Source organism: Ictidomys tridecemlineatus, chromosome 11 (genome assembly GCF_052094955.1).
Source record: "Ictidomys tridecemlineatus isolate mIctTri1 chromosome 11, mIctTri1.hap1, whole genome shotgun sequence".
In the NCBI taxonomy this organism is placed as follows: domain Eukaryota; kingdom Metazoa; phylum Chordata; class Mammalia; order Rodentia; family Sciuridae; genus Ictidomys; species Ictidomys tridecemlineatus.
In genome coordinates this window covers 13,733,266-13,758,268 of record NC_135487.1, presented here as the reverse complement: position 1 = coordinate 13,758,268, position 25,003 = coordinate 13,733,266, and the positions used below count along the sequence as shown (strand labels likewise).

The following is a 25,003-nucleotide window of genomic DNA, read 5'->3' as shown; positions in this document are numbered from 1 at the left end:
TTTTAATTTTGTACTTTTAAATGGACAGAATTCCTTTATTTTGTTAATTTTTATGTGGTGTTGAGAATCAAACCAAATACCTCATGCCTGCTAGGCAAGCCCTTCGCCACTGAGCCACGAACAGCCCAATAGTAGTTCAGGTACTTGCAGCAGATCTTCCAAGTTTGGTTCACTGGATATTAAGTAACATATATGTCCTAAAGTAGACAGTTTGTTTAGAATTCAGCTCCCTTTCCCCCAGGCTCAATATAACCCTCCTTCACTATGAGGGACCACTGTGCTTGACCTGCTTGACTTGAACTACTCCTGGAAAACCTGTCCTTGTGCACACAGCTTTGAGGATTGTTACCACACCTTTAAAAAGCAATTCTCCCTGCTAATGCAGACAAAAGCCCCAAGTGCATTTTCTGTAATATATATTTTTTTCTCCATGTTCTATTTTCATATTAAATATTTGGTAATTTAGTTGTAGTCATGATGAAGTTATCTTATTAGTTGATATTTATAGAAACTTTCTCAGGCATCTCAAGCATTATTATTTTAATTGATCAATTATTCCTAGAATATAATTGTTTTTTGTTATACTGATGATCAAAATAAGGCAAAGAATGTTAAATCACTTTCTCAGACTCATAGGAGAATCATAACCTTTTCTTTGTCTCATTCTTTTTTTTTTTCAGACACGGTTTCTCCATTGATTCAAAATTCTTTAAGTTTTTTTTTTTAGTATTTATTTTTTTAGTTGTACACAATACCTTTATTTTATTTATTTTTATTTTTGCTGCTGAGGATGCAACCCAGGGCCTTGCACTTGCTAGGCGAGCGCTCTACCGCTGAGCCACAACCCCAGCCCCCTTTAATTTTTTTAGGATTTGTCAACAATACATCTGTATATATGTTGACCATGATTTAGAGGGAGATGTGAAAGCCCACCTATTTCCAACTACAAGTGGTGACTGAGCTTCCATTATATGTTTATTTTGTCGAGGGCCTCAATAGGAAGTGAGATTTGAGCAGAGCTGCCTGTTTTATAATCTCTAATTTTTCAGTCCTTTTTGCCTTTGGGGAAACCTGCTTAGCAAAACTTTCTCTGAATCAGTGCTATACCCTTACCGGGGATTAATTTAGGGGCACTCGACTACTGAACCACATCCCCAGCCCTATTTTGTATTTAGAGTCAGGGTCTCACTGAGTTGCTTAGCGCCTCAGCCTCTGGGATTACAGGTGTGCACCACTACATCCAGCTAACTATGGGATTTTATAATGCACCAAGGATGCGTAATAAATCCTTGCTTTACAAGTTTTATTAGGAAATCAGGAACTAAGTTGCTTAATTTCATTTGTTCTGGCAACATTAATTTTATCCACTGTGACATACCGTCTTCTGACTTCTGGACCACAGTCATAATTCAAAGCAAAATCTCTTTGCACCAGAAAGGCAGTGGTTTTACATAGACAAAAAAAAGTGTAAATATTGGGATGGATAAGGTGAAAAGATGAGGGAGCTCTTCCTTCTGTTAAGGTGTGCTTTATTGTTTGTAGTGATTCCATTTTTTTAAAGTTATGGGAAGTTCTGCTCTTTGAGTACCATTGGCAGTGTAGACTCACTGATGTTCAAATAGGAGATTGTTTTGTTTGTTTTGTTTTGTTTCCCCAGCCAGGTTTACATATTTAAGGTTCTGTGCTGTGAACTTTATTCAGAGATGAAAAGCATTGAGTAGACAGGTAACTACTTGTATTGTAGTCTCTTCTCTAATTGATTGACATTTTTGCCCCTGAACTAGATTTACCTTGAGTTAAGTTTCAATCTATTCTGATGATTATAAAAAGAGGCAATAGAGAGTTTACTAAAATGTAGAAATGCCTAAGAGGCTGCAGAAAGAGAAGTAAAATATAATACAAAGGCCTAGAGTATATGCTGAAGGTTTATTAGAGTCGTGTTAGTTATCACTGGGAATTACATAATGTACTGTTCTCTGCTAAGCTTTTTTGGAACAAACCACCTACTTAGAATCACTTTCCTATTTCATCTTCCTAATGACTTTGACATACTATGTCATCAGGATAACAGATGAACTACATTCTTCATGCTATTCTTCCAGTCTAAGATGCAAAATAACAAAATAAAAACTGACAACCAATATAAAAAAAGAAGGTAGAATCAGAGGAAGAAGTGCAGGAATAAGGTAGAATTGAAAAGAGAGTATTGTTAGAAATAAATACAAGCGTTTTGAAGTTACATCATCATTTTCATTCCAACTCCATTCTTTACTCTCTCCAGAATGGGAAAGCTCTCTGTGGTAAAGATCTGAAATAAGGACAATGTGTAACCTACCTAACAGAAATTTAACCAGTGTTATAAAGAATATTACCCCTGGATTTAATTTTATTTGTAGGCCATGTATTCTTCAACAGATTTTTAGTGAGCATCAATTATGGACTAGGCACTGTGTCAGATGCTGGATATATATCGATCACCAATAATACACAATCTTTATTCTCAAAGGGCTCAAACTCAAATAATTATATATATATACACACACACACACACACACACACACACACACACACACACACATATTTTTGGTACTGGGGATTGACTCCAAGGGGATTTAACCACTGAGCCACATCTCCAACCTTTTTTACTTTTTATTTTGAGACAGGGTCTTGCTAAGTTGTTTAGGGCCTACCTAAATGCTAAGGCTGGCTTTGAACTTGAGATCTTTCTGCCTCGGCCTGGGATTACAGGTATGCACCCTCTCCACTGAGCTCAAATATTATATTTTTAATTTGAATCTTTATGTAGAGTAACAGTACATTAAAGATTGGTGTTTATTTGTACCTCCATAGAGCAGTAAATGGACCTGATATTGATCAAAAGATCGGAGACCAGAGAAGCATAAGTCTTACAGAGACAGATTATGAGGCTAATAGTCCAGTGATTTCATTTTCATGTAAAAGAATTCATTTCAGAATCTTTGGATTTGAAGAGGCACTTAGATGAGAGTTAAATAAAATCATTACTTGAAACCAGATAGAAGTCTTGATATTCTAAGAGGTATTTGTCCAGTATCAAACAGAAACAGCAGGAGATGATGATAGATAGGAAAATGGCTGAGAGACTTAAGGATTGTGTTTGTATCAGAACATACAAAAATGGTACCAGGAATTTGAGTATAATGGTGAGTAAAGCCACTGAAATTGTGATAAGTTGTCATCCTTTGCTACTGTGAGAAAAGTTTGAAGAACAAATAGATAGAAGAATGACTGTGGTAGTATGAGATCTCAGGGATATCTGAAGGGAATAGGGAAGGAAAAAGAAAAAAACAAAAACTAGCAAATAGCTAGACGAAAACACTCCAACCTGTTAAAGCATGAAGAGAGGAGCACAGAGTAGTGCATATTTTCTTCCAGTGTCCATCCCATTCTAGAGCATAGCCCAAACATCTGACCAAGTTGGGGCTTATAGACTAAAAACTTAAGAAAAACATTGTCTCCTCACCTAGCGGTATCAGAAATTGGACTCTGATGACAAAAACTTGGATCCTGCAGTACTCTTTCTGCTAAGCATTTTTGACTATGAAATCGCCAATTCATTTCCTGGATTAGTTGAAGGACTGGTGTGCCCATCCCCATTGCAGATGTCTGACATGGCAATCCTGTTGAATCGTCCATGGACCTAAGAATCATGGTTTGGAGACCAACAGCTGTTGTTTGGGTGTGATCAGGGACTGAGACCAGCTTATGTAAGGAAGCCTGCTCTTGAACTGGTATATTACTTCACCAGTCTACCCAGCAGGATAGTTTCCATGGAGCTGCTTCTGTTTTCTTTTTCTGACCTTGCAGCAACAACTTATTTACCTCAATTTCTCTAGTATTAAAATTCTGTATCAAAATTTTCTTAGCTTTTCTTGGCCTTTGCCTTTTCAAAATAGGTACTTGAGAAGTGGAAAAATTAGCAGATTATTTTCTCTTTATAAATCTGAAGCATTGCATTTAGGATTTCATATGGATTAATTTTTCCTATGAGTGTTTAGATTACATAATAGATTCTTAGCATTTTAAAATTCATTCAGAAATAAATTACGTGTAAATTTTTCTGAATACATCTGTTGTGTAAAATAATTAAACTGTTTGAATTAGTCATACAGTCTCTGTTGAGAAACAGGCTATTTTCAAAAAACATTTTAACAATCAGTTACATATTTTATCAGCTATATGTTCTATTTACCAACCTTATTTGTCTATTAAGATGAAATTTATGTATATAGGACTAACTACAGCACCTACTTAGAGCAGCTTACCTGCTGAGCAGAAATACTGGAGGCTAGACTTTTTTTTTCCTTTGTGAGACAGGGCCTCATCAAATCAGATCCTGCTTTAGCTTCCCAAATTTCTGGGATTACAGGTGTGAGCCACTGCACCTGTCTTCTTTTAAGGTACTGTGTCTCCCCTGCACCCATTTGCTTTATGATATATATAGAAGGAAAGAGAAGACTCCTCCTTAATTTCAGCTTAATTAAATTTCACAATTCTTTTTCTGTTGGTTGTGTTTTCAAAGATGGCACATTTACATGAAAGACAATTTCGTATGAAGTCATAATAAAATTTTAAATTTTGACTTGGCAGAAAAACAATCAAAAGACCTATGATGTATACAAGGTTAATTTACCTATGGATAATACTTATTATTACAATTTTTTAGCTATTAGTTTAGCAAATATTAGAATGTCTGTTACCTTGGAGAATGGAGGAAATCCAACACTCATGTATTTTTGATAGAATGTAAATTACCTCTACCTTCTTTTCTTTTTTCTTTTCTTTTCTTTTTTTTTTTTTTTTTTTTGGTATGATTGCTTGAACCCTGAGGTGCTTGACCAATGACCTACATCCCAGGGTCTTGCTATGTTTCTTAGGGCCTCCCTAAGTTGCTGATGTTAGCCTTGAACTTGCTATCCTCCTGCCTCAGAAAGGATTACAGGTGTGTTCCTCCATACCTGTCTTATTTCTACTTTTGTGGAACTAAGTCTGACCATTTCTATTAATAAATACATATATAGAAAGAGAAAGAGTATGTGTTCACTTTTTTTTTTTTGTTAACCTATTTTGGAAATAAAAGTTAACATTGGATACGGCGTGTGTGTGTGTTTGTAAACACATACATATGGACAGTGCATATGATAAAAAGCAAAACATAGTCTCTTTCAAAAGGAATGGTGCATACATACTATAGGATATTGGGCTTCTTTATGACATAAATTTGTATAATGATCCAGGGATTTTCTTAATAAATTTAATTGAAAGCCTTTTGCAGAATACTAATAAATAAACTTGTATATTTGGTTGTGATTATTTATATGAACCATAAACACTATACTTAAGATTGTTAACCTGCTGGGGCAAGATTCACCTTAGACAAGGAACATTGGCTGATTTGGAGAAAGAAATTATATTTGTTTGCTCCAGTTGATACTTTAGGCATTTAAAACAAGAAGAGGAGATTGGAAATATAGCTACCTGGTATAGCAATTAACTACAAGTTCAAGGTCCTAGGCCCTGCACTGCAAAATAATAATAGAAGAAAATTTTTAAATAAAGGCAACTGAAGTAAGGGAGGGAGGGAGAAAAAATACTCCTTGGTATCCCACTGCTTGGATTTAAAGATATTTGATTTCATAAATGGAAAAATACTATACCTGTAACTTTAAACCCTTTTTAAGGTGCTCAGTATTCATAGAAACACTACCATTTTGTGGTCAGTGCATAATTAGGTACATGACTATGCTTAGGTTTTAATTAACACCTTCACTGAGATGTAATTGACATTAGATTAACATACAAATATTTAAAGCATTTTACTAGTTTTGATATTTATATTATTTATTTTAAAAAAAATACTTTATTAGTTGTTGATGGACCTTTTTTAAAAAAATGTATTTATTATATGTGGTGCTGATAATCGAACCCAGTGCCTCCCATATGCTAGGCAAGCGCTCTGCCACTGAGCCACAACCCCAGCCTCTAGTTTTGATATTTTATATACTTTATATAAACTGCCTCTATCATCAAGATAAGATTTATTACTTCCAGATTTTCTCCTTGCCTGTTTATCCTTAATTCTATTCCCAGGCAAGCACTGATCAGCTGTTTGTCACTGTAGATTGGATTGCATTTTTTAGAATGTCATATAAATGAAAATATAAACTCTTTTATGTGACTTCTTTCACTCAGAAATTTATCCCTGTTGATTGGGTATTTAGTAACCCTTTCGAAAAGAATTGCTGAGTGTAGATTTGCTACTATTTCTTCAGTGGATAGATAAATTGGTTGTTTCAAGTTTTGGGCCATTATAAATAAAGTTTCTGGAAACACCTATGTGCATGTATTGTATGGATGTATGATGTCATTTGTTTTGGTAAATATCTATGGGTGAAATATCTTGGTTACATATATACATTACATATAAGTTTATCATATATGTAGGCATATATTTAGTTTTTTCAGAAATCTCAGTTAATGTTCCATAGTACCTGTGCCATCTTATATTCCCACCAACAGTGTATAAAAATTTTGGGCTATGCTTTTGCTGGTGAATTTTTTTCTATCCTTTCCTATACATATGCAGACCTATTTCTGAATTTGCTCATTTTCCCACCTTGATCTAGTTGTCTATTTTAATGACAATACCACATTCTTATGATGTAAGTCTGAAATCAGATAGTATTAAGTTCTCCAATTACATTCCTATTTTTCAGAATTGTCTTGGCTGTTCTGGGTTCTTCCCCCCCCCCATATAATTTTTGAATCAGTTTTTTTATTTTCTGCCCAAAAATCTGTTGGCATTTAATTGTTTTACACTGTTTCTACAGTCAGAATTAACATATTGCAATATTTAGTCTTCTCATCAATGATATTTATTTAATTCTTTAATTCTCTAGAAGTACCTCATATAATAATAAGGTCTTTTGTTAAATTCTTTTGATGCTCTTATGAATGTATGTTTTTATTTATTTTTGTTAATCGGTACTATGTGGAAATGCCATGTATAGTAGTTTTTGTCTTGTGTCCTGCAAAGTTCACTTTTTTGGGGGGCCAGGGGTGAGTACCAGGGATTGAAATCAGGGGCACTCAGGACCACTGAAGCCACATCCCCAGCCCTATTTTGTATTTTATTTAGAGATGGGGTCTCACTGAGTTGCTTAGTGTCTCACTTTTGTGTTGCTTTTGCTGAGGCTGGCTTTGAACTCGAAATCCTCCTGCCTCAGTCTCCTGAGCTGCTGAGATTATAGGCGTGCACCACCACACCTGGGACAGAGTTCACTTTATACTAGTTTTATTCACCTTTTTGTAGAGATTTCCTTGGATTTTTCTACATAGATTATGTTTTATATGAACAAAGATAGTTTCACTTCCTGTATAACTAGATGAGCTTTTTCTTTTTTCTAATTAATTGCACTAGCTAGAACCTCTATATCAGTGACAAATGAAGTGTTGAAAGTAAACATTTTGTTCCTGTCTCGAGGAGAAAACACGTCTTTCATCATTACATTGGATGTTAGCTACAAGATTTATTTATCCAGTTGATAACTGATATTCATCTGCCCTCATGAGGACCATTGGCCTGTGTAATTCTCATAATCATCATTTATATACCTGGGTGCTGCTGTCCTCAAAGGAATAGATACTGTTTTTTCCTTACATATTTGGTAGAATTCACCAGTGAAAGCATGAGTAAAATATAATTCATAATGAAGAAAAAAATCAATTGAAACTGACTTGAGGTACTTGGTAAAATTAGCAGAATGACGAAGTGTTGTAACTATATTTCATATATTCAAAAAGCAGAGATAGGAATTGACATAATGGAAAATACAAAAGTTGATGGAACTAGAAAACTTATATGGAGGACTTGAAGAGTGTAATCAGCCTACCTCATCTAATTGACATTTTATTAAACACTGAAATAGCAAGTACACTGTGGCAAATTTAACAAGATAGATCATACACCATGGTGCATAAAACAAATTCTAATGAGTCTGAAAGGATTCAAGTGGAAAGTGGTATGTTCTTTGACCAGGTGCAGTTAAATTAGAAGTTGAGAAAAATATCCCTGGAAATCCTCCATATATATGGAAACTAACCACATACTTCTTCATAACTCAAAGTCAAAAGGGCACCTGTCAACTGTTTTGAACTGAATGCAAATGAAAACCCACCAGCAAAATTTGTGGAACATTCCATATATTTACTGTTGTGACAGATCATCTTAAACTTAGTGATGTAACAATTTGTTCTTTCAGTTTTGGAGGTCAGAAGCACAAAGTAAGTTTCACTGGGCAAAAATCAAGTTCTCAAAAATCAAGGTCTCTTTCCTCTGGAGGCACTATTGAGAATCTGTTCCTTCCCTTTCCATTTTTACAGGCTTCCTGAGTTCCTCAGCTGGGGTCCTTCCTTCACCTTCAAAGCCAACAGGAGAGCATTTTCAAATCTCACTCTTAGTCTCCTGCCTCTTCTTTTCACTTTTGATTTCATTGGATCCACTGAGTTAATTCATGATAATGCCCTTCCTATCTCATGATCCTTAATTTTATTACATTAGTGGTACTTTTGCCATGTAAAGTTAATATTTATGGGCCAGGGTTTAATGCATGGATATTTTTGGTGTTCTATTTATTTTTATTATTTTTATTTTATTTTTGCCTACCATACTACTACGACAATATTTAGATGGAAGTTTATACCACTAAACTGCCTATATTAGAAAAAAGAAAGAAATTTATATTGTTGACCTGATCTTCTATCTACTGAAACTAAAAGAACAAATTTAACCCAAATGAAATAATTAATGTAGGAATTAAATGAAATAGAAAACAGGAAAAAGCATAGAAAAATATCACACTATTCTTTATTGAGACTATCAATAAAATAAACCTGGATTTGACTCTTGTTCTGATGATGTTTTACTGTTAATGCCAGAATGGAAACATTTTTACTTGTGTTATATATGTCTGTCTTTGATTTATTATGTATGTCTATTTTAAATCTAGACTTCTTGTTTATCATACTTTTTGGTTTCAAGGGCTGGACTTGAGGACTGTCTTACACTATTTAAGCTTCTTGTGAAATAGTCGTAGAGCAGAAGCCTATTTTTTTAACACATTACTGGAAGCATAATTACCAAACAAACATTTCAAATACCGCACCCTGAATATATCCTGAAAAAATCACTGATGGACTTAGCCTCCAAGTGTTTCTTTTGTGGGCATCTCAGTCACCCACTATTCTCACATATCGTATTGCCATCGTGATTCTTCGCCAGTTCAATTACAGCTTCATTGTAAAACTTAGCCTTATCTTACCTGGTTTTCTTCTTCATGCTGCACCAGTTTCCTATTTGATATTTTTTTAGATTCCCATTAAGAATTCTTTTAAAAAGTTGGAGGTGGTGACAGAATAGAATCCACAACCTATTGAAACCAGTTTGAGGGACAAATCTCTTCAGCATGAGATAGTCCAGATGATTTAGTGCGAGCCTGTAGGATCAGAAAGCTGTGCAAAGATAAAGCAAAATAAAAATGTAGACAAAACCTCAGGAATGAATGAGAGAGATTAAAGTAAAGCATTAAGGGTAGGAACTCTCTGAAGGTTCCATTGATGGAACATTCTATTCTGTTTAGTACAATTCTGTGACAATGCACTTGGACCCTTGCCCTTCCCTCACCAGTAGTGAAGTATCAATACAAGTCTTCATTTCCTTTCCTTTTTTTTTTTTTTTTTGGTTACTTTAGAGGTTTTGGACAGTTTAATCTCATATTTTAGAATTGGGGAGGTTGCCGTGTGATCCAGGAGAATGGAGAGCTGCAAGACTGCTAACTCGGGATCTCTTGGCACCAGCTCCTCAGCTAGTCTGCTCAGTTCAAGCACTCCCAGGCCTTTCCATTCTTGTTAATAGATTTTTAGGGGGACAATCTGCCGACCCATAAAATCCTTCCCACGAATGTATAAAAGCAAAAACAAAACAGATTGAACCCCAGTATGGTTTTGGTTCAGGGGATTGACTCCAGGAGCACTTTACCACTGAGCTATATCCATAATCCTTTTTATTTTTTATATTGAGACAGGGTCCTAGTAAGTTGCTTAGAGCCTCACTGAATTGCTGAGACTGGCTTCAAATTTGTACTCTTCCTCTCGACCTCTGGAATCACTGGGATTATTGTCGTGCATTATTGTGCCTGGCAAACAGTTTTTAATATTTAGTAAACATTTACAAAACTGCAGTAAGCCATCACAGATATTCCACTTATGAAATTGCATACTAAAAGTATCGATTCCTTCCTTCCTCTCTCACTTCCTTTCTTAGTACTGTGGTTGAACTCGGGGGTGCTCTACTACTGACCTACATCTCCTGCCCACACCCCCCCCCCTTTTTTTTTTTTTTTTTTTGAGGCAGGGTCTCACTAAATTGTGAAGGCTGGCCGCAAACTTGCCATCCTGCTGCCTCAGCTTCCTGAGTCACTGGGATTATAGGCATGCACCCCATACCCAACAGTGTTGTTGTTGTTACTGTTTGATACCAGGGGGACATAACCACTGAAAGACATCCCCAGCCCTTTTATTTTTTATTTTGAAATCATCTCACCAAGTTGTTGAGGCTTCCTGTCTTAGCATCCAGAGTACTGGGATTTTAGGTGTGCACCAGTGAGCCAGCTTAAGTCTTTCATAGAGCCAGGCAGATAATAATCCATTTCATATGTATTCTTTATACAACAGTGACTTGTCCTCCTGTGATAGGACTTCACCAATTTAGTTTATCCTAAATTTTGATAATTTTGGTGACCATCTGTTTCATTCCATTAATACATGAAATTTCTCATGTTTCTGTACCAAAGCAAAGAACTAGGTACCCAGGAAAAACTCCCATGACAACAAAGAGATAAAACAATCTTTCATGATGTTTCAGTTACAAAGAGTTGGCTCCCTGGTTCTTAAATATTCTGTAGTTATAATGCTGATAAGAGGCTTCTTTACCTTGTCCTTTTTTGGCCTTGAACCCAGGACCTCTCACATGCTAGACAATAGAGAAGTGCTGTGGCACTGAGCTTTGTCTCCAGCCAGTCTTCTTTAGTTTTAAAGATTTACATATATATGGATGTGCATATATATTAAATCCAGTATATATATAAATTTGCCAGAATTACCATAAAGCATATCAGGAAAGGGATTTGTCAGGATTTAACTCATCAAAAATTCAAAATTCTTCGGCTGGGGATATAGCTCAGTAGTGCACTTGCTAAGTAGACCCAAAACCTTAGGTTCAATCACCAGCTGACAAAAAAATAACGTAAATCCAAAATGTTCTGGACACATACATCTAACATCCCACTCTCATAGCTTAGTGAAAGGCTAGGTGCACTATTATTGTGTGTCCATGGTGATAAATTGGCTGAGGTTCATTGCTGCTAGCTGCCCAGCATTGTGATACATAGTATCATGTATTGCCCTAACCTGGGAAAATAGCAGAATTCAAAATCTGGTGTAAATTCTTCCCGAATGCCTATTTCTTTCACATCATTATGAAATTGGAAAATCAGAAGTCGATATAAAGTCGCAAGTTTTCTCTGGCCAGAAATCTAAGTAAAAGAAGGAAAGGACTGTTTGTTTTTAAGACCCAGGAAATATTGAAAAAACATATTAAACTCATAATTTACTTGGGTACTTATCTGATTAATGAAAACATAAAAAGAAATTATCTAGTAAAGGGAAGCAATATTAAATTTGCCTATAAGGTATCTTTTATTAAAGTTGATTTCAGTTTTAATTACAGAGCTAGTAAAATACCTCATTATTAAACAGTTACCTGTCATCAGTACAGTGGCACATGCCTGTAATCCCACTGATCATAAGTTCAAGGCCACCCTCAGCATGTTCGAAAGACTGTCTCAAAGTAGAAAATGTAAATGTCTTGGCATGTGGCTCAGTGGTTAAGCACTCCTGGACTCAATTTCTGTCCACCCCTGCAAAAGAAATAAACTAAGGAAGGGTCAGCCTAGAAATGTAGCATATGCAATATGTTATCAACCTGTTTCACATTCTTTTAATGTTTCCTTCCTTCCTTCCTTTCTTCCTTTTTTCATTATAAATGTAATATAGGTTGAGTATCTCTTATCTGAGCTTGAGGCTAGAATTGTTTTCAGTTTGAAAGTTTTGAGCAGTCCTGGTCTGGAAACTGAAATGCCCCAAAATCCAAAACTTTTTGAGCCTTATATTGGGTCTGAAAAAGTTTCTGATTTCATAGTTTTGAATGAAGATTGCACAAACTGTCCTAAGACTCCCATGAGTTCTCCAGATCCTCAGGAGAAAATAATACACAAAATTATAATGTTCAGAGTGAAATCAACATAGTTTTAAGAATGCAGTGTAGAGTGGTTGTTTGGCATGCCCTGAGGTCATGGGTTTGACCCACAGCATTGCAAAGAAGAAAAAAAGTAATCTAATAATCTAGTAATCTAATAATATAGCAATCTAAAAAAAAATAATCTTTTTATAATCTGACCTAAAATCCAAAACAAAAAGCTTCCACATAAGTGATACAAGGTCAAACAGGGCTTGAGGGTTGGGATCTAGGTGAGTGGTGAAGTGCTTGTCTAGCATATGTAAAGTCCTGGATTCAATTCACAGTACAACATACACAAAAAAAGGATTTGAAGTAGCGAATGAAAACCAACTTGAAAGCTTTACTTTTTTTCTCCCAGTTTTAAATTATTGTTTAAAACATTGAGCCAGGCACAGGAGAGTCCACCAGTAATCCCAGTGGTTCAGGAAACTGAGAATCTGGGCTTCAAAGCCAGCCTCAGCAGTGGTGAGGTGCTAAGCAACTCTGTGAGACCCTGCCTCTAAATAAAACACAAAAAAGGGTTAGGGGTGTGTTTCAGTGATCAAATATTCGTGAGTTCAATCCCTGGTACCAAAAAAGAAAACTGAAAAACAGGAAAAAGTCACCCATTTTTCAAATAATGTAGTCTAAATATTCATGGTTTTCTTATCCTTACATTAATAGTTCTATGGCTGTAAATGTATATGGGATATAGTATATTGGGATTTTTACATTTTGTCCTTTTCCATTTTTTCAACCTTCATTTAATCTTTATTTTGCTGTTTCTTTCTTCTGTGGTGTTGAGGATCAAACCCAGAGCCTACTACATGGTAGGCAATTGGTCTACCACTCAATTAAGCTTTATAAAACTAAATATGCAAATATACATGTAATTGTAGTTTTTATAGTACAAAAAGTAGAATATGCACCAGAATATTCACAATATCTCAAGAGATGTGTCATAGTTTTTTGTACCTTTATATCTTTCTTTATATCTTTTTTATACTTTATATACATGATTTAAAAATAGATTAATCTAAGTATGTTCACGCCAGTTTATGCCTTTATACATGTACTTTGTTGTGTTTTTTTTTTAACATTACAATTTTTTTTTAACAACTTTATTTTACTTGTTTATTTTTGTATGTGGTGCTGAGGATTGAACCCAGGGTCTCACACATGCGAGGTGAGCACTCTACCGCTAAGTCACATCCCCAGCCCCTGCATTACAATTCTTTTTTTTTTAATGCATATAAATATATTTTATAAATATAAAAACCTTTGTTATATTATTAATGCTTTAGAATACTTGAAATGTTAAAACACTATATCTTTCATTTAAATTTAATTTTGTGTTATTTTTTGTAAACAATGCCAAATAATGTTTTATATAATGGGCATAAATAAAGTAACACTGCTATCAGATAATTATATTGCAATAAACTTCATACCTCTTTGTTATTTTTTGCCATTGAATGTGCCAACCCATTCTTCATCGTGCTATTTTTGTGGTCATTTAGAACAAAAGGGTCAAATTGATACTATTGTCATTTAAAAGGATGATATGATTAACTAACGGGAAAGAAGATATCATCTGCAGTTAGTCTCATGGGAGTATATGCTAAATGATCAAAAGGAAGTTCCACCCAGTCTCCTCCACTATAGCAACATCAAACTTACTTATAATTTTCTTACTCTAACCAGTGGATCTCAATTGGTTAAAATAAGATTGGTGTACTGAGATGGATTCAACCCCATCGTTTTACAAGCAAAATTATTTGAATATGTATTATTTTCATAATGAGTTATTCAATTTTTGATAGATTCATTTCAGAGAATTGGAATATATAAATGTGGAATATGAACTGTGTAAGCCCTGAATTTAGAGAATCAGAATTTTGGATAGGAATCCAGGTTCTATTTTTTTTTTTTTTTTTTGGTTGCTCAAGATAATACAATGATCTTGATATATCATACATTTGATTCAAATAGGGTATGAATTCTCATTTTTCCACATGTACAGATTGCACTAGTATTGCTATATGTATATATGTGGCTGTATAACCAATGTGATCCTGCATTGCAATTCTTAATACATATATATACCACAATTTTTGATTCTTTGTATATGAAGTATGTTGACACCCAGTTCATATCTTTATACGTATACCTTGTATAATGATGTCCATCACGTTCCACCATTCTTGCTAATCCGATACCCTCCCCCTTTCCGTTCCATCCCTCTTCCCTATATAGAATTCATCTATTCCTCCCATGCTCTCCCTCCCTACCCACTAGGAGTCAATCTCCTTATATCAGAGAAAACATTCAGCATTTGTTTTTTGGGATTGGCTGACTTCACTTATCTTCTCCAGTGCCATTCATTTACCATTATGCAGCATTTCTGACATCTATATGGGTCAGGATTTTAGACCAAAATCTATGATTTAATTATTTTTGGAGTTTTTCTAGAAGATAATAATGTTTCTACAAAGAAAAATTGGAAAAGACCTTGATCCAGATCATGGTTTTACACAGAGCAGTTCCATGGGATACATTGTGTCTTAAGTGCTTTTCACTTTTCTGTATGGGCCACTATTTTATGGAAAAGTTTTTCTCGGTACTCTCACTCACTCCCTTCCAGTGAAACTTTCAAGGAAAACTTTTTTTTTTTTTTTTAATGCACATGGGTTTAATATAAAACAGTAAATGGATCTTACTACATCACCCCTAACCCTGTTCTCCTACCTCATTGGTTGTCTCCTAGTTTGCATTGAGATATTTGTTAGCTCTTAATTTACAAAAGTAGCAACTTGACTCCTAGAGCCCATATGAAAAGTAAATGAAAAGCATCTTACCTCGGGGATGACTTATAAGACATCTCACTGTAACTGCACTGTTTTCCTTTTTAATCTTAAGATGGAGTCATTTCTAGGTTTGATGTGGCATAATTTTCTGAGATCTGTGTCTATTCCTGGAGTGTTAGTTAAAAACTGGAGTATTTGAAACCTGATAGTGTCTTTTTTTTTTTTTTTTTTTTTTTGGATCGGGGTTTGAACTCAGGGGCACTCCACCACTGAGCCATATCCCCAGCCCTATTTTGTATTTTATTTAGAGACAGGGTCTCATTGAATTGCTTAATGCCTTACTTTTTGCTGAGGCTGACTTTGAACTCGAAATCCTCCTGTTTCAGCCTCCCCAGCCACTGGGATTATAGGGCGTGTGCCTCCATGCCAGTCTTGATATAGTTTGTGTGTGTGTGTGTGTGTGTGTGTGTGTGGTGTTGGGGATCAAACCCAGGGCCTTTGTGTCGGAGGCAAATACTCTGTCAACTGAGCTATGTCCCCAGCCCCTCGATGTAGTTTTTGACATAAATTTTAAACCTCTGCAAAAAAAAAAAAAAGCAAAAAATAAATAAAATAATTTTTAATACCATTGATTAAACTCTATGTCCCCAATATTTTTCTAAATGTCTATATAGGTCATTTCATAAATAAATTATTTTTTTCTCATAAGTAAAAACTTGCAAAAACCTTAAAATAACAATATGGCTTTTTGGTTACAATATACATTTATAATACCTCTGTCACACAGTGCATTTCCTGTTTGTTCAGTCAGCAGATTTGAGTGCCACACTATAATGAATCAGAAAGGAGAGAGGAAAGCCTTAGCTTATCTTGAATTTATTTCCCCTCGTCTAGCTAGTTTGCTATCAGTTGTCCTACACATCAGGCTGTTCATCTCTGTCTCTTCTGATCCTTGTGCCTTTTGTCTCTGTTTTCTTCCCTTCCTCTTCTGCCCCCTTTCCCCAAACCACACAAATTTTGCTGCCCCTCCCCATCAGTAAAGGTAGGAGAGGGGCTGTATATCATTATCTCACCAGGGATTAGTTCTCTGTGTTTCTGTGTTCAGTTTTTAAATGACTGTCTGTTGGATAGTTTTGTGCTCTTTTCTGTCCACCTCTTTTTTCTAAGTTCTAATCAGTATTTTAGTCACTTGAACAAGGTAAATAGCAGTTCATTGTGGTAAATGGTGATTCTTAAAAAAATAAGTAAATAAAATAACTCTTGGAAGATTTTAGGGTTGGGTATATTTGATGTATTCTTGCAAAGAAAAGTTTTATATACATCTTACTTTGGTTTTTGTTGTTTAGCAAATACTACTTCTGAATTTATATTTCATCCCAATGAATCCTACATAAAATGATCTTCCCCATTTACATGAACGGAATTTAGAGCTGAATTCATACCAATAAGTAGTAAAATAACATTTAAAATCAATTGTACAGATTGTCTGAACTCTGGAAAGAATAAAAGCAAAATTAAAAGTGAAAGCATTTTGGAGGATGCTTTTAAAACAGGCTGTTTCATATATATATCAAAAGATCCGTAAAACGTAGGCATTATAGGAGATTCTTATTCCATGGAAGACTGTGAGGCAATGGTAATTTTAAGCTCACCCATAGGTTCCAAACTTTGAGAAGATGGTTTATTTTGAGTAGGCTACAAAGTAAGAATTACAGGTGGTCCACTGTTGTTTTCTTGTTTATTGTGGTCCCTGAGGAGAAGACAGACTAGTTTTGAACTATGTTATCAAAGATTTATATAATATTTTTGCAGCTTGGGAGGCTGATCATGAGTTCAAAGCCAGCCTCAGCAACTTAGTGAAGCTCTGAGCAACTCAGCGAGACCCTTTCTCTAAATAAAATATAAAAATTGCTTGGGTTGTGGCTCAGTGTTATGATAGAGTAATTTTGGGAAGAAGTGATGCATGTCTGCTTTCCTTGTTCCCCCAAACTGTATGTCCACACCCTCTTGTTTTACCAAAAAATATTTGTGGCTGTCCCAGAGTTGAATTAAATGATCTTACATTTCTGTAGGGAATTTGATTAGTTGATAACCCTTTGTCTTTGGGTTTGTTCACTTGTGGTAATGCCATGGTATTAATGACCTTTCTTTGTCTCTTCTCTCTGCCTGTCCAACTTCCTCTTGTGTGTTGTCCTGCAAGTTACCTTCTGCAGTATTGTTTTACTATTTTCTGTATATCATTTGATAGTTAAATTATAGTTAAAATTTATATTCAGGTTTTGAATGAATCTATGGAATGTATATGCCAGGTGAATTTTTTTGTAGGCCTTAAAACCTGGGGGTTGTGGCTCATTGGTAAAGCGCTTGATAAGCATGCATAAGGCTCTGGGTTCCATCCCTAGTATCACCCCCTACCCCAAATCATTTGTAAGCCTAGTCTTCCATTTGGAATTTTTGATACAATAGTGAAAATAACCTCTCTTCTTAATTTTTACCCCAGCAATATTATATAGACTGATATAGTGTAATCTGAGATGAAAACAAGTGTTGTAAAAGTGCTTCTATCTAGTGAATCCTCAATCAAAGTATCTTTTTGTTGCCTAGAAAGATTTAAAAACCCAAATCTCAGACAAATAATTTTTATAGTTTAAAGGCACCTTGGCTATCTAGTATCACTCCAGTGCTCTTGAACTATTCAGAGGCCTGAGAACGTGACATGCCTAGGATCACACAACTGGTTTAATAGGAGTCCACCCAAGTCTAGAATTGGCTCAAAAGTCATTTTTCCTTTGTAGATACTACATACAGGTTGAGTATTCCTTCTCTGCAATGCTTAGAAATAATAGGATTTTTTTAGCTTTCAGAGTTTTTCTGATTTGTGTATATTTACATAGACTTTATTGATTAAATATCCCTATTCTGAAAATGTGAAATCCTCTGAATTTTAGATTTTGGATTTTGATGAATATTCGACATCTATATTACATGCATAGGTGTGGCCTACTATGAAATAGAATGAACCTAGGCCAATGGTTGTAAATCTTTGAAATGGTACGAAAACATTTGCCTTTGCAATATCTCTGAGCTACAACTCCTTAATTGTTCACTTAATCATTTAATAGTCTCCTTGTGCAGGTGAAGTTCCACTGAATTTGAGTACAGGTATCATTTAACTCTAATTCCCTCTATGCCTTTGCTTGGCAAGTAATGGACATGATCTTGTTTTTCAGCTCAAACAGTCATGACTACACCAAAGACATGGAAGAAACCAAAAGATCGGACCCGAACCACTGATGAGTTGTTGGAGGCAGAATTGGAGGTAAGAGACAACAAATCTCTTTAGCTTATCTTCCGATAATTGGTGCCATTTCAGGTATGAAGTTGTACTTCTTTTAGTACCATTTCCCAAACAAAACTTAATGTATTTTGTTCAGAGACTAATTTTTTAAAATCCATTTATAGTAGCATTTTAAAAAGATTTTTAGTAACATGTTTAATTTTATTGAATTATTGTCTTTTAAAATAAATCTTCTAAACTTGCCAACTTTTGGTTAACTCTTCCCTTCCCCATAATTCAGTATTTTCTGTATATTAACCTAAATGAAGATTAATCTGGTAACCAAAAATGGTTTTTAAACGAAACCATTAGCTGGGGTGGTAGAAATATCCAATCCAATTTAGGGACATTTATTTTAAATCTGTTGTCTTTGTATCCCAGTAACATAACTTTTTCTCATGTGGGTGGTCCCTCTTAAAATAAGCCTCACCAGATTTTGCTGTAGGTTAAAACATAACAAGTCTAAGAGTTGTTGCAAAGAAGAATCAAGAACAAATTTAGTCTTAAGGCTTGCCCTGACAATTTTCTAGTATTAATCTCAGCATCTTTAGTGTTATGTATTAAAATTTATACATATGGGCTGGGGATGTGGCTCAAGCTATAATGCGCTCGCCTGGCATGCGTGGGGCACTGGATTCGATCCTAAGCCCCACATAAAAAAAATAAAGATGTTGTGCCCACCGAAAACTGAAAAATAAAAAAAAAAAAATTTATACATAAACAATCTACATGTAGCTTTCTTCCCTTTTAAGCTAATCTTATAATCTACTTTATAAAGTAGTTCTTACTGAACATTAACATTAAAGTGATATTATTTAAAATGTAGCCATTATTTGAAGGTAACTTTAGATGCATTTACTTCATAAGGCTTTACTGGCTAGTTAAATTTTTATCTCCTCTTTCAATTAACCAGTACCCTTTGTTTCTTCCCTGTCATTGCTCTTACATGGTGCTCAGTTACTCACAGTTGTTTCCCATAGCAACCACTAAAATGTTAAATTGGGTTTATTGGGATAAGATTTGTCAATAAATTAATAGAGATGCATATATTTGCTGTGCTCCCCTTGTAGCTGAACAAGAAAATTATGTTCCTTTAGAGAATAAAATACCTTCTAGAGGCAAGGGAATTATATGCATTCCTGGTGTGACTACCAATTCATAAACTCATTTCCCTATAGATTCAGCTGGTTTTTTATCCATTTTCTTCTATCATACTTCATATTCCTCTGTGCTGTGGCTATCTTTCACAGAATTGTTGAATGTTAAATGAATGTACCACCACTCCCATGTCCTCAGATGTTCATCTTGTTCTTTAGCTTGGAACTAGCAAACTTTTCCCATGAAGGCCCAGTTAGTGATCCGTGTCATAATTCCCAAAAGCAGCTGCAGACAATATGTAAATGAATTAAATAGTATATTCTAGTAAAATTTTATTAGTGGACACTGAAATTTAAATTCCTACATCATGAAATTTTCCCCCACCATTCCAAATTTAAAAACCATCCTTACTGATCATGCATTGCAAAAACAGGTAGTGAACCAGAACTGGCCCGTGGGCCATATTTACCATAAACTTACATTAACATGTTATTCCTCAAACAAGAGAACTTATATTTGTTTGGAAGCAGTCACTTATTTTCTAACCTCATAGTTTAAAAATAAAATTTTGTAAGTCATTTGCAAATATAGACTTCTTTCAGAAATCCTTGTCCTTTACCTTTCATAAAATAGGATTTGTTAGTTTAACAAATATTGGATGCTTTTGCCTTCATTTCCACTGATTAAGCTCTCCCTCTCTTACATTATTTTCTCAAAAATAACATGTTTCCATCGGACGTGGTGGCAAACACTTGTAATCCCAGTGTCTTGGGAGGCTGAAGCAGGAGGATCATAAATTTAAGATCACCCTCAAAATTTAGTGAGGCCTTAAGCAACTTTGTGAGACCCTGTCTCAAAATAAAAGTAAAGACAGAGCTGGAGATGTAACTGAGAAATAAAATGTCTTTGAGTTCAAAGTCTAATACAAAAGAATAATTATAATTTGTTTCAAAGGGGACATATTGGGGAACGATATTGACCAAATTATATCATATAGTTTTTCTCGTGGGTAGATGGGGTACTGGGCATTGAACTCAGGGCCACTCAACCACTGTGCCAAATCTCCAACCCTTTTTAGTTTTATTTAGAGACAAGGTCTCAATGAGTTGCTTAGTGCCTCGCATTTGTTGAGGCTGGCTTTGAACTCATGATCCTCCCGCCTTGGCCTCCCACGCCTCTGGGATTACAGGCATGTACCATGGAGCCTGGCTTGCTATATAGTTTTTATGTACAAATATGTAACACAAAGTCGCACTGTTTATAATTATAATGTACCAATAAAAATATGGAAAAAATTAATGTGTTTCAGACACGCTTATATACTGGATTGTTAAGTCAGTACAAACATTTCAGCAAGTTCTTCATAGCTTAGGAAAATAACTTGAAGGATGCTTTGTTTTAAAATTGCTTGTTGGAGTCTTGGTAAACAGCCTAGTGGTCAAATGCTTGTCTAGCATACTCAAGGTCCAGGGTTCAATCCCAGCACTGCAAAAAAGTAAAGAATAAAAATAAAATAAACCTGGGTGTGGTGGTACTCACCTATAATAATCCCAGCTTCTTGGGAGGCTGAGGCAGGAGGGTCAGAAGTTTGAAACTGCCTTCACAAGTTTGTTAAGACCCTTTTGCAAAAAAAAAAAATAAAAAGGATTTGGGATGTGGATCAGAGGTTAAGCACCCCTGGCTTCAATCCTTAGTATCACAAATATAAATAAAATTTCTTGTGAAGCTGTTAAAATTTGTTTATAACTTTTGGGACATTTCATCAATCATTATATATACATAGTTGCAGTCTGATTTTCCTATGTTTTAAAAACCTCACTGTATTAAGAAACTTGCTGTTTCAGTTAAGTAGATTGTGTTTCAACAGGTTCCTGTATCTGGGCATGGTGGCGCATACCTGTAATCCCAGTCTGAGGAGGATTGCAAGTTAAAGGCCAACTTCAGCAATTTAGCAAAACTATGTCACAAAATAAAATAAAAAACAAGGAGGGATGGGGATGTACTCGGTGATAGAGTACCCCTGTATTCAATTCCCAGCACCCCTCCCCACCCACATACATAATAGAACAGATTCCTATAAAGGATTCACATTTGACCATTCAGCTAATGTGGTGCTCTTATACTTCAACCCATTTTTCTGAGTGAGCAATTCAGGAACAGTTACTACATTTTCAGACTAGTTTGATAAGAGTTTTATCATGCTGAAAGAAAATTCATCATCATACACATTTAATTCTCCTATTTTTGTTGATTCCGTTGACATATCCCTAATAACAGTATGCCTCAGACTCTGCAGTGATTCTGTTTGCTAAAGTACAATTTGTTATTTATGTGTGAAGTTTACTTACACTTCTTTTTTACAATTAGGAATTGAATTTTGAAATAAATTCTGTTTTTATGTGATTCAGCTTTACAGAAAAGAGGACCCAGTAAATGTTCTTCTCTAAAATACGTTTTTTTTTTATTTTAAAAGATTTGAAGTAAAAATTCTACATAATTATATAATGTAGATATCCTGTATTTACATATTCAACACATCAATTATCAACGATCTAGGAGACACAATGGTGTCCTGTTGTGGTCCCCGCTACTTGGGACTCTGAGACCATTGCTTGGGAGCAATGAGATTGTTGAGTCTGCCAGGAATTTGAGGCCTATCTGGGTAACATTGTGAGAACTTGTTCAGGGAGGAAGAAAAGATTTTCTCGATGACTTGTTCTTACTTATAAAATTGTATTTCTAGGTCATTATGGGTTCATTTAGACCATATTACAGTATAAAATTTTTTTTTAATGAGGCTTCTGATTATGATTCAATTTTAGTAGACCTGTTATTCTCAAAGCTTAAAAGATGCCTCCTTTCTGCCACATTTTATAAAATCATTGTCAAACTTTATTTTCTTGGAATTTTACATCTCTCTCTCTCTCTTTTTTTTTTTTTTAAGTTTCCATGTACTGTCCCTGTCTATGGTTGTGCATGTATGTTTATCTACATTTGCATAGACTTTCCTTTTCCATTATTTGATCAGGGCTTGAAAACATCTGTTTCTAAAAATAACATTTTAAAATTTAGTATCTTTGATCCATGAAGAAGAAAATTTACTAGTATTACATCTGTTGTAATACTTCTTTTATGTAAGCAAGTAGGATTTTTCACTCAGACTTTAAAAAAATAAAATAAAACATTATTTCATAAATAGTTTGGATGAATACCTACTGGCATTACCTTTTAAAGACTGTTTAAAGTCTTCATCCCCACGCTCTTCATTTCTTAGCCAGAGGACAACATAACTGTTTTATGTAGGGTTGTGTTGAATCAGCCCTGATTTTTTGGCTCCTGATCTAGTATGGAGTTACCAACTGGGATTTCTCTTTCCTCAGTGCTAATTTCAGAGGGTTATGTTCAGAGTGCCAGCCTTCATGGAAAAAAAAAAAAAAAGATTTAAATTTCATATAGAGCTTTATCCCAAACAGTTTTGATGGCTCATGAGGACCTTAGAAAGTCATTTTGTTTGATATCTGACACCAAAATAGTAAGAAATAATACGAGGAATAATTTTAATTCTTTTTTTGCCTTTAAAAATAGATTTCTTACTTCAGAACCCAGATTTCTCTCTGCAGATTTGTATTCTCAGCTTTTCCCCCCACGTTATAGCCTCAGCGAAGACTGAACCAATAAGAAAAACAGATTTTAACCAAAAAGTGTCTTCCTTATAAATGATGTGTGATTTCCTTTTAAAGACTTTCAACTATCCCCACGCTCTTCATTTCCCAGCCAGAGGACAACATAAAATATACTCTCTAGTGTTTCTTTTTATATTTGCTGAGCTTCAGTGGCATGAGGAGGAGTGCTTGTTTTAGATCTCTGACTAGGACTCTCATGCTCATCAACTTCCAAGGATTAGCAGTTCTTTCTTTTCTAACTTTGATACATTTGGATTTCCTTAGTCACATGTGAAAGCATTTCAGTAGCCAATTGAGTTGTCTGCTTTATCCCAGATGATGAAATGTAGAAAGATTTTTTTTTTTAAAGTTATAATTCTAGTGCCAAATGCTGAATACAGAAATTGTTATCTGGAATGACATGCTCTTCTAATTTTTGAGGATGTAGATGTAGGGCTTTATGTATATTTTCACATACGAAAAAAAGGTAACTTCTGTGTTCACTTATGCTTTAGCCTAAAGCTGAAGAGCTTTCAGTTGACAGAGTACTTGAATCTGAACAAGAAAAAATGAGCCAAGGGTTTCATCCTGAGAAAGACCCCTCTGACCTAAAAAAAGTGAAAGGTTTAGAAGAAAATGGAGAAGAAGCTGAGCCTTTGCGTAATGGTGCTGAGAGTGTTTCTGAGGGTGAAGGAGTAGATGCTAATTCAGGCTCCACCGATAGTTCTGGTGATGGGATCACATTCCCATTTAAACCAGGTAAGTTCACCCCTCCCTGCCTTCCTGCGTACCTCTTTCTTTCTCCCCTTTACTTTGCTGCCTCCTCAGAGACACTGGATGAAGGAAGAGGCTTAACACAGTGTTATAGATTAGTGACTAGCAAATCCAAAGAGTTCTACACTGCAAAAATGATATCTGAAGCTGGTGCTCCAGGAATTTTTTTTAGCATTGGAAGCACCTCTGGGAGAGGGAATCCGTTAGTACCAGGCTGTTGGAATTCAATAAAAAAAAATTTAGTTTTGTTTTAAATCAAGGGGCCATTATAGATATGACCATGTTCCTTGACATTGTCATTTCATAAACTTTGAACTTGCTTTATTGACAGAAATCACTCTGTAGAACTGAACTCTGACATAAATCATCCAGAAAATATGACTTAATTATTGAATGCCTGCATTATGGCAGGTGAAATGTGTGGAAGCACTAAAGGACCCTTCAGCAAACCATCAAATAAATGTATCAAACTTGTGCTCTAGGCTGGGAGTGTGTAGCTCCATGGTAGACCATTTATGTAACATGCATGAGGCCCTGAGTTTGACCTCCAGCACCACAAAAACCAAATTAACAGCACTAATGTCCTCATAATCTGTAAACCGTGATTAACTTTGAGATTTATGGAGAGAGTTAGTGTGAATATGTGGGGAAAGGTGATTGGAAAAGATGCAAGGTTTCTCTTATTCTGTCAGTTTTACAGTAAATTTGGCATCAGGTAAGATTTGATTGTAAATGTACTGTCCCTCTAAAAAATAAAAGTGCTTCAGTTGTGGGTCATAAAGTCATTATATCTATTACTGTGAATTATAAGTGAAATTTTTGAAAATCATTGATTTATATGTAGAACTGACAGAATAAGAATAAAAAATAATAAAAAATCATATACTGATTTTTTCCTACCAATAAACTCCCCTAATGAATTTTAAGAAATTATAGTTATTCTCCTATTTCA

General features: G+C 35.0%; 1 protein-coding gene across 31 annotated transcripts in view; it reads left to right on the top strand.

Annotated features, from left to right (window-relative positions):
* The window catches only part of Eif4g3 (eukaryotic translation initiation factor 4 gamma 3), a 283,893-nt gene that overhangs the window by 192,979 nt on the left and 65,911 nt on the right, over positions 1–25,003 (top strand). For all 31 annotated transcript variants that reach the window (XM_078025501.1, XM_078025499.1, XM_078025498.1 and 28 more), the window contains 2 exons: positions 18,411–18,499; positions 23,793–24,036. In XM_078025501.1, coding sequence (XP_077881627.1) covers positions 18,411–18,499; positions 23,793–24,036 — 333 coding nt within the window. The remainder of the gene's footprint in view (positions 1–18,410; positions 18,500–23,792; positions 24,037–25,003) is intronic.